This window comes from Grammomys surdaster, unplaced genomic scaffold (genome assembly GCF_004785775.1).
Source record: "Grammomys surdaster isolate TR1022 unplaced genomic scaffold, NIH_TR_1.0 205, whole genome shotgun sequence".
NCBI lineage: Eukaryota > Metazoa > Chordata > Mammalia > Rodentia > Muridae > Grammomys > Grammomys surdaster.
In genome coordinates, this window is record NW_021604650.1 from 1,047,332 (window position 1) to 1,057,250 (window position 9,919).

Here is a 9,919-nt window from a genome sequence, read left to right on the forward strand (position 1 = left end):
AGTTTATTGAGTGAAGGCCAAGGAGATAGATGGCTTAGTGGGTGAATAAATGCACCTGCTACATAATCCCAGACACCAGAATTTGATCCCCTGAACCCATGTAGAAGCCTAAAAGCCAGACGCAGTAGCAGTGGCATCTCTAATCCCAATAAACCCACTGGAAATGGCAAGCAGAGTCTCCAGAGCCTCAAGGACCAGCTCACCTGTCTTACCCAGACCCAGCTTGGCATAGAAGGGGAGAAAACAGCATCAGTACAGCAGTTGAGGAATCTCAGGTCCCATGAGCTTTCCCAGGTTAGGCTGATTTTCAGGGTCACCAAGGAAAGGGGAGCTAAGGGGAGAAAGGCTGGAGTCTAGAAATAAAGGCAGGCCCTACACCAGGCGTGGTACTGCCCCAACTCTGCCTCTTCCTGGGTTGCTAGTCTCCATGGGTAAGCAGGACTCTAAGGAGAAACACTAACTCCCTCTGCTGGAATTCTGGACTAGCCCTGCAACTCCCGGCCAAGGTTGAGGGAGTGGCAAGTTCTGATTGCTCCCAAAGAAAACCTTCAAGTGCTTTAGGATCCCGGGCAGACTTGCAGCAAGAGGGAGTTCTCTTTTCTAAAACGGAGCCAATCTGAGGTTACCTTCAATCCTGCTTGATCCAGGTGGCCCATGGTCACGCCCACCAGCAGCCCAGCCAATGGCCTTAGCCGCTCACTGGGAGGAGGATCCGCTCAGAGTAATAAGGGAGGGACTGTCGCTGAAAGGCAGGGGCAGCTGGACTACCACTCAGAGCTATTTGGGACTCTGTACTTTGCACTCCAGCTAGAGACTAGGTCGTCCAGGGCCCGTGGTCCCTTCCTGGCAAGCTCGTCCAGGGGGAGAAATACTTTCATTCTTGGGGGAGTCAGTGATTCTCACCAGCCCAAGCCCGATGTCGAACTGCTCTCCAAGTTCTTTGAGTCCAGTCCCTCAAGAAGGGGCAGAGTGCTGGCATGGGGCCAGAGGCCAGCAGGAGGGCAAAACGGGCACCTACCATACTCCCAGAGAGGCTGACACCCGAGCTGCCACTCTTGGGGCTATCTGACCCTACCTAATAGGCCAAGTTTTCACACTTTGGCTTTGCACACTCCCAGCCTGACCTTGGGGAAGTGGACTCTGGCCCTGGGCCTCAGTTTCCTTCCTGTGCATGCATGGAGGACCGTGGCAAGTCCCAAAGGATCTCGGGGGGGGGGGGGCTGCCTGGAGACCATTGCTGAGGTAAGGTCGCCTTCCTCACTCGTTTAGTCAAGGGGTAACCTGGTGTAGGAGCTGGGCATGGATATGGGCTGAGGGGGTTCCCAAGTGTCTCAGGTGCTCGTGGAGTGCCATTCGGCCGGGGAGACCCACGCCCTGCGCTCACACTTACATTTGGCCTCCTTCCAGTCGGTGGAGGTGCTCAGGTCCACCTTCGCGGCCATGGCCAGGGGGGCCCAGGTGCGCACCCAGGCTCCACGCCCCGCCGCCCCCCACGCCCCAACTCCCGCCGAGGGCCACGCGCAGTAGCCGTGCTCGCTCAGCGCTACCAAGGGACCGCACGCACTGCCACGGGGCCGCGGGCCACCCGCCGAGCGGCCGGGCCAGGGGCGCGGGGAGACCAGCAGCTGCCCCGCCGCGCGCAGCTGTGCCAGGCGGCCGGACACTTGACTCTGTAGCGACATGAGCAGGCGGTGCCGGGCGGCTCCCCGCCCACTCTGACTCTATTTTCGGTGCTCCGGAGAGTCGCGCTCGGTCCCTTATTTACTCTGGGACGAGAGTGGCGCGTGCCAGCCCGTGGCGACCTGCTTAGAGACCGCGGGCGGCGCGCCGCTGGGCACCCTGGAACTTGTAGTTCCGTCCGGGCCCACGGTGCTCACGCACTCGTACACACACGTTCGCACCCAGCCTGTCTGAGTCCTCCCGAGTGTGACTGCAGCCAACCTTCGGAAGCTCGGTGATTCGGCAAGGCACTCGGCGCCTGGGTCTTTCCGCCTAGTTGCGGTGGCTCAAAAGTCAACTCGGTCCCTGTCGCGTGTTTTGCAGGCATAGAGAGACCTGGACTTGTGTTAGCGCCCTACACATTACCTAGCTCTGTGTCTGGTCCACACAACTGCGGGTTCCAGCCTGCCAAGGGGAGGTGATAGGTGCGGCGGACCTATGTTTCAGGTTAGGGAGACTTCTCCCAAGCCGAGCTGGCCGGAAGAGCTCGACCTCCCTTAAGCTCCAAGGGCCAAACGGCGCCGACTGAATTCCACAGTAGCCAGCAAGACAGTGAGATTTGAAAAGAAGAAACCTAGGTGCCAAACCGACGTGGTATGCGGGAGGGTGAGGGCAGAGGATCTTAGGAAAGTTTGGGGTCAGCCTGACTTACAGGGCAGCCGTATAGACCCTGTCTCAGGCAATAGGTCAATCTAACAATATAAAAAGAAGAGAAAGGGATGGAGAGAGAGAGAGAATATGAATCTGGGTGTATAGGAACACTCTGGTGAACTGAGAAGGATAATTTTTGTCTCGTATTCCTTAATGACATGCCTGTAATCCTAACATTCCAGAGGCAGAGGGGAGTCAGGATGATCGGGAGTTCCAGCTTAGCCTCTATCTCATACTCACTTCCACACAAGCCTGGCCTACTTGAGAGCTGGTTGCCAGAGCTACCCAGTGAGACCCTGGGAGACTAGAGGGGAGAGGGGGCGGGATTTAAATCCTGGGGCTGGAGAGATGACTCAGCAATTAAGATCTCTGCCTGCTGTTCCAGAGGTCCAGAGTGCTATTTCCATCGCTCACGTGGTGGCTCAAAAACATCTGTAATTCCAAGGGATGCCACGCCCTCTTCTGGCCTTGTATGGAAGTGGTGCACAGACACACAAGCAAGAAAACACCCAAACACAAAATTTTTTACAAATTATTATTGTGAACCTTAATAGCCAAGCCATCACTCCAGGCCTTGCTCCCAAAACTTTACAAGATTTAGTTCCTGGAAAACAAAACAAAAAGGAGACAAAGCAAAGTGAACGCCCTCCTACTGAAACCTCACCACAAACCTGGCAACATAAGCAATGCAGATTTCTCAGCCTAAGTTCTGTGAGAGGAGAATCTGGCGTGAGTCACCAGAATTACATGCCTCTGGCTTCATTCCTTCCTGGAAGCTCTAAGGGAGGTTGTCCCAGGATTTTAGCCAGAGGTCATGTGGCCCTTCCCATAGTTCCTTCCTGCAGCCTGGAAAAGGCCCGGGCTTCTCCTGTGGTGGGGACCTTGAGAACCTCTGGTTCTCCATCTACCGTTTTCCAGGCTGTGGTTACACTGATCCTGCCAGTATCCAAGAAAAAGTCAGTACTTGCCTACAGTCAGCTGGTTATAGCCTTGGTTTTCCTTTGCCGAAAGCCATCTTCACAGGTTCCAAGGTTCAGGATGTGAGCCACTTGAATGGCCTTCACTTTGCCCTCCATCCTTCCAGTCAAGGACTTGGTAGGGGACTCTGGGAAAAGACAAGGTCCCAACCAAAAGACATTTTGGCTTCTAAGAAGGCTGCCTTCCACTTAGGGCCTGAAATCCATGCCCATGGGGCTTAGCCCCTGGAACTCTGGATAAACCAGAACTCCTGCCACCTAGTACACAGTAGATGCAGTCTTCATTTCCTCCCCTTAATTAAAAATAGATTTTGTTTTTCAGTTGGCTGTGATGGCACACCTTTTAATCCCAACACTCAGGAGGCAGGCAGACCAGTACAAGCCTGGTCTACAGAACAAGTCCAGGACAGCCAGGGCTGTACAGATAAACCTGTCTAGAAAAACCAAAATATATTTTCTTCATACAATATTTTTTTGACTTGAATATGGTTAAAATGACCCATTTTGTTACATAGTCATCTTTGTTGTGGAGCTGTTTCCTTTTTTTTTTTTTTTTTTTTTGGTTTTTCGAGACAGGGTTTCTCTGTATAACCCTGGCTGTCCTGGAGCTCACTCTGTAGACCAGGCTGGCCTCGAACTCAGAAATCCTCCTGCCTCTGCCTCCCAAGTGCTGGGATTAAAGGCGTGTCCCACCACTTTTCTGGGCATACAATATATTCTTATTACACTTCCCTTTCTCCATCTCCTCCCAGATCCTCGATTACTCTCCACACACCCATATCCACACCCTTTCTCTCATTAGAATACAAACAGGCATCTAAAAATAATAGTAAAAAAGTAAAACCAAATAAATTAGAATAGAGACAAGCAAACAAACGACCAGAAGACAAAGAGACAAAGAAAATGCACAGGAAGCACATATAGATGCAGAAATGTGCACATTCCCACACAGATCCCATAAAATCCCTGAGAGGGATCTGTACGGAAGGAAGAGAAAGTTAATGCTGAGACAGAGCATTATGAGACAAGGAACCTCCAAAAATGTCACTGAGTTTGTTTTGTGTTGACAGTCTGTTGTGGAGCCCTAGCAGTGGGTTGTAATGAGACTCCACTGGAGAAAGCTAATTTTTCCTTTACAGGCAGCTGTGTATTGGAGATAGGGTCTAGGTTGGGGGTTGGGGGCTTACATCCATTTCCCCCTCAGTGCGGGGATCTCATTTTTCCCAGAGTCATGCAGGCCCTGGACATATTACAGCTTCCATTGACCATGCCAGCTCAGTCAGTCAACCGGGTCTCAAGGGAGGAAGTGAGGACGGAAAAGAAAAAGACAATTAGACAAGACTATAACATGACTCCAGCCAGTGCTGAGGCTGAAGCGGGTTTATTCTTCTCCATCCTGCTTTTATACCATTCTAAGTAAGTGCAAAGAATAAGGTCAGTTGTAGATCAAGGAACAAGGCAATAAACAAAAAGTCAAGGAATGCTGCAGTAAAGAAAGTCCAGTGACCAGTGTTTCTAGGGGCTTACCAGGATGACCAAGATAACTGAGCCTACCTCCCTGTCCTAGCCCAAAGTCAAATTCCTGACTGAAACCTACTTCTTTGTTCTAGCCCAAAATCAAGTTCCTGCCAAGTTTCTAGAAGTGGCCCCAAAAGCTCTCCACGCTCTGTGAGCTCATGTTTGTCAGTGCTGCCATGTTTAGAAAGCCAGGTTTCCTTGGTGTCCCTCATCTGCTCTGGCTCTTACACTCTTTCTGCCTCCTCTTTCACAAGGTTCCCTGAGCCAAGGGAGGGTTTTGATGGAGACACCCCATTTAGGACTGAGTGTTCCGTGGTCTCTTACTCATACGTTGTCCAGCTGCGGGTCTTGGAAATGTCTCTGAGGAGCCAGACTCCTGTCCATTAGTTAGCAGCATGTTGTGAGGAGTCGAGTTGTTGCTAAATTCCTTTAGAAGAACAGTAGTATTGAGATTCAGACCCAGGACAAGCAGCTGAGGTGCATATTTAACAGACCTAAGTGGATCTGACCTCCAGGTTCTCCCAGCATCCCTCAGTCCGTACCATGCATAACTTGCCCTTCTACCCTGAATTTTCCAGCCCAGAGGCTGGGCTTCCCCTCCCCAGGATGCTCTTTCCTATTTAATCCAGACATTTTAGTCTCTCCTCCTTCTCTCTTCTCTTTCTTTGTGTGCACATTTTTTTCTCTTCCCCCTCTCCTCTGTCTCCCTCCCCATGGCCACTTCCTTGACCTCATCCCTTGAGACCAGTGAATGGTTTCACAATAAACCTGCCTTTATGTATACGCTAATTTGCTTTGAATTGGCTCATTTCACCAGAGGAGAAATGACTTATCAAGTAGCATTTCCTTTTGCACTGGGCTCCTTACCTATCTAGTCTCCTGTTCTTAGTTACCTGAGCAGTGTGAGGGATGGGCTTCATCCCATGGTGGAGACCATCAATCCAATCAGATAGCCCTTGGTTATTCCCGTATGCTTTCTGCCACTTACACCAGCACACCTTGCTACCAGGTCACAGTTGTAGAAGGTTTTAAAGCTGACAACCCTCATTCTTTCTGCTGGGATTCAGGTCTGTTCCCACATAGCAGCCTTATGAAGGCCTCAGTCAACATCCCACCTATCAGCCTCCTGGGCCAAAGACTCTGGGGATTCTGGGCAGAGAGGCAGGGGCTTGATGCTGGGAGGAAGCCTTCACAGAATTTGAGCTGGGCCTTTTGTTTATTGACAAAGCCAACAGTCAGTCAAGGGGTTCTCCAGGGAGGGAGGGAGGGAGGATTGGAAGAAAAATACAATTAGACAACATTACAACATGACTCTAGCCAGTGCTGAGGCTGAAGCGGGTTTATTTTTTCCTAGTCTGCTTTTATACCATTTTAAGTACATGCAAATACTAATGTCAGTTCTAAGCTTAGGAACAAACAAGGCATTAAACACAAATAGTCAAGGAATAAACAAGGCAATAAACAAAGTCCTGTCCAGGATATGTTTCTAGGGACTTATCAGAATGTCCAAGATAAAAGAAATGCGGCTTTCCTCAGCTGAGTTTACCTTGAGCTTTGTATTAGGCCAAATGTAAATATTCTTTTTTTTTTTTTCTTTTTCTTTTTTTTTTTTGGTTTTTCGAGACAGGGTTTCTCTTACAGAAATGTAAATATTCTTATCTGAGCCTTCTTCCTTATCCTAGCCCAATGTCAAATCCCTGCCAAGTTTCTAGAAACAGCCCCAAAAGCTCTCCAATGTTTATGTTATTTAAGATAGGACCTCAGGTAGCTCAGATGGCTTCCGAGTGGATGTTTAGCAGATGACCTTGAACTCTGATCTCACTCCTAGTGCTGAGTAACAGGTGTGAGCTCCATATCAGATCTATGCTGTACTTGGGGTGGAGCCCAAGGTTTTCTTCAAGGTGGGCAAATACTCTACAGAACTACACCCATAATCTCTGGCCTGAAACTCTCTATAGAGGTAGCCAAAGATGACCTTGAACTCTTGACCTCCTCCCTCCACCTCCCAGATACTGGGATTAGGGAAATTTGTTAGAAGTAGCAAAGGCATGGAAGTCTCTGGAATACTGAGTCCTCCAATGCCACTGAAGTGTAGGGTGTTCTCTGCTGAGGATTTAACATTGGAGTGAGGCTTTCATGCACGGAGTGCTTCCTACCACTGCTTGTGTTTAAATTAATGCTGTTTATTAAAATGTAGACATCTAAAAGAAACTAGATTTCCTTAAACAACCAAGTGCATCTTGCAAAGCTAGTTTTCTACTTACAAGTCCACCAATATTTATAAAAATAAGAACAATTGGGCTGGAGAGATGGCTCAGCAGTTAAGAGCACTGACTGCTCTTCTAAAGGTCCTGAGTTCAATTTCCAGCAACCACATGGTGGCTCACAAGCATCTGTAATGGGATCCGATGCCCTCTTTTGGTGTGTCCGAAGACAGCTACAGTGTACTCATAGACATTAAAAAAAAAAAAAAACTTGGTTAAAAAAAAAAAAAGGGCCGGGCGGTAGTGGCGCACGCCTTTAATCCCGGCACTTGGGAGGCAGAGGCAGGCGGATTTCTGAGTTCGAGGCCAGCCTGGTCTACAGAGTGAGTTCCAGGACAGCCAGGACTACACAGAGAAACCCTCTCTCGAAAAACCAAAAAAAAAAGAAAAAAGAAAACAAAAAACAAACAAACAAAAAAAGAGAACAATTGCTTCACTATGTTTTATTACTATTTAATTAATTCATAAATTCTGCAGAGTAGCTTCTAAAAGAAGAAATGGATACCAATTATAAACATAGGTAGTTAAATTTCTTAATAGATTTTGTTTAACTACATTTCGCCGAGTTGAAATGCAGTAGATGGAAGCTGGGGTTTCTGCTTTTTGATCCCAACACAATGAAGCAGAAGTAGGTGGATCTCTGTAGCTTTGCGGCCAGCATGGTCTACAGAGCAAGTTCCAGAACAGCCAGGGACATACATGCTGAGTGACAAAAGTTTTCCTAGAGAGATACTGGAGAGCCTTAGGGGCGTTCGCCAGCCTTGCACCCACCCGCCTCAGGTCAAGGTTAGGCCAAATTCCAGTCTCCACCCACAAGAACATTCTTGAGTAAAAAAATTCTCAGAATTGTCTGACTAATAGTCACCTGACCCTCTGGAAAGACCCAAGTAGAGTTCAAATGGCTGTCATGCTTGCTAGCCAATAGATTTAAAGGTCAATATGCTTAGCCAATAAGTTTGAACTGTAACCTTGCTGATGTAACCTGTGCCCCTAAAAAGTATAAAACTGCTTGTAATAGCCATTTGTGGTCACCTTTTCATCACTCGCCTCTAGGGACTGGTTGAGGGTTGACTCAGATGAGCCGGAAAATAAACCTCTTGCTTTTGCATTGATCTCAGTCTCAGGGTCTCTCTCAGTCACTCGCTAGATCACTAGGGGGTGTCTCGGAGTGAGTACCACTGACTTACTTAGTGAGGGTCGGGGTCTTACAATTCAATTCACACATCCAGTCATCCCAGATAGGGAGCTCACTACAGACCAAATTATAAGTACGACCAAAATTTAATTTGGTGAACCAATGAATTTTATTGGGGTTACAGAAGTGTGGTTGAAGGGTTACTTACAGGAACAGAAAGACTCAGACAGTTGTATTATCAAAGCCCACCCCAGTGTGGGTGACAGCTCACAGAAGCTAGGAACCTAGAGCACACTGCACAGCCTGCAGGCAGCTCAACAGGGTGGAGGGTGTCCCTTCCAAGACTCAGTTTGTCTAAACCTCTTCCAGGCAGCTTGGCTGGTTTCTGCTTCTTCCAGGCAGAGGGTCTGGCTTCAGAGTCTTCCTCTGAGAAGGACTGTCTGCTTTTATTATTTACTCTGTCAGGGAGAGGCCTAGTGGTAGGTTTTAGGGACTTCCTGAAACTATTGAGTTGTTACCTTCCTGTTTAAGGAGCTTTCCTACAGGAAGGAATCTTTCAGTCTCAGAGGACACTTACACAACAACATAGAGAGACCCTGCTCAAAAAAAAGAAAGAAGATTGATAAGTACAAACTGGATACAGCAGTATATGTGGTAATACACCTATAATGTGGTTGTAATTCCTATAATGTGGTAATACTCCTATTATGTGGTAATACTCCTAAAATGAGCTATTACTCCTATAATGTGGTATTACTTCTACAATAAAAGCACTAGGGATGGGCTGGAGAGATGGCTCAGCAGTTAAGAGCACTGACTGCTCTTCCATAGGTCCTGAGTTCAATTCCCAGCAACCACATGGTGGCTCACAACCATCTGTAATGGGATCGGGTGCCCTCTTCTGGTGTATCTGAAGACAGCGACAGTGTATTCACATGAAATAAAGAAAATGTCTCCTGAAACCTTCCCTCAAAAAACAAACAAACAAACAAACAAACAAACAAAGAAAAAGCACTAGGGAGTCAAAGACAGGACAATGAAGATGGCAGTGGCAGCAGCACACACTTTTAATCCCAGCACTCCTATGATGTGGTAATGAAGGAGGCAGATGGATCTCTATGAGTTCCAGGCCAGCTAGGTCTACAGTGAATTCTAGAACAACACAGAGGAACCCTGTCTTGAAAAAACAAACAAAAAATTTTTAAAAAAAGAAATAAAGAAAAGAAAAAAAGAGAGAGAAAAGAAAAATTAGATTCAAAGCCAGGTGTGATGAACTCAACTTTAATCCCACCACTTGGGAGGCAGAGGCAAGCAGATCTCGGAGAGCTTGAGGCCAGCCTGGTCTATCTATATAGGGAGTTCTAGGACAATCAGGGCTACATAGAGAAACCCTGTCGCAAAACAAAAAAAAAACAAATAAATAGAGTAAATAAGCCAGTTCAAGGGCTGGAGATAGGTCACTCAGTAACATTCTTGCTATGCACACAAAGGACTTGAGTCCTCAGCATCCCGAATGGGATGATGAAATTGCTCAGTGGGTAAAGGTGCTCACTGCCAAACTTGATGACCAGGACCCACATGATAGAAGAAGGAAACATACTCCTGCAAGTTGTCTCTGACCTCTGTGTGTGTGCTATGGAACCTGTGCACATACA

The 9,919-nt window shown here is 47.8% G+C and overlaps 1 protein-coding gene across 1 annotated transcript in view; it reads right to left on the reverse strand.

Moving 5' to 3' along the window:
* Nucleotides 1-1,805, reverse strand: part of Macrod1 (mono-ADP ribosylhydrolase 1) — a 144,729-nt gene extending 142,924 nt beyond the window's left edge. The window contains exon 1 of the mRNA XM_028770987.1: nucleotides 1,391-1,805. Coding sequence (XP_028626820.1) covers nucleotides 1,391-1,682 — 292 coding nt within the window. The 5' untranslated portion in view covers nucleotides 1,683-1,805. The remainder of the gene's footprint in view (nucleotides 1-1,390) is intronic.
* Between the last annotated feature and the right edge of the window lie 8,114 nt (nucleotides 1,806-9,919).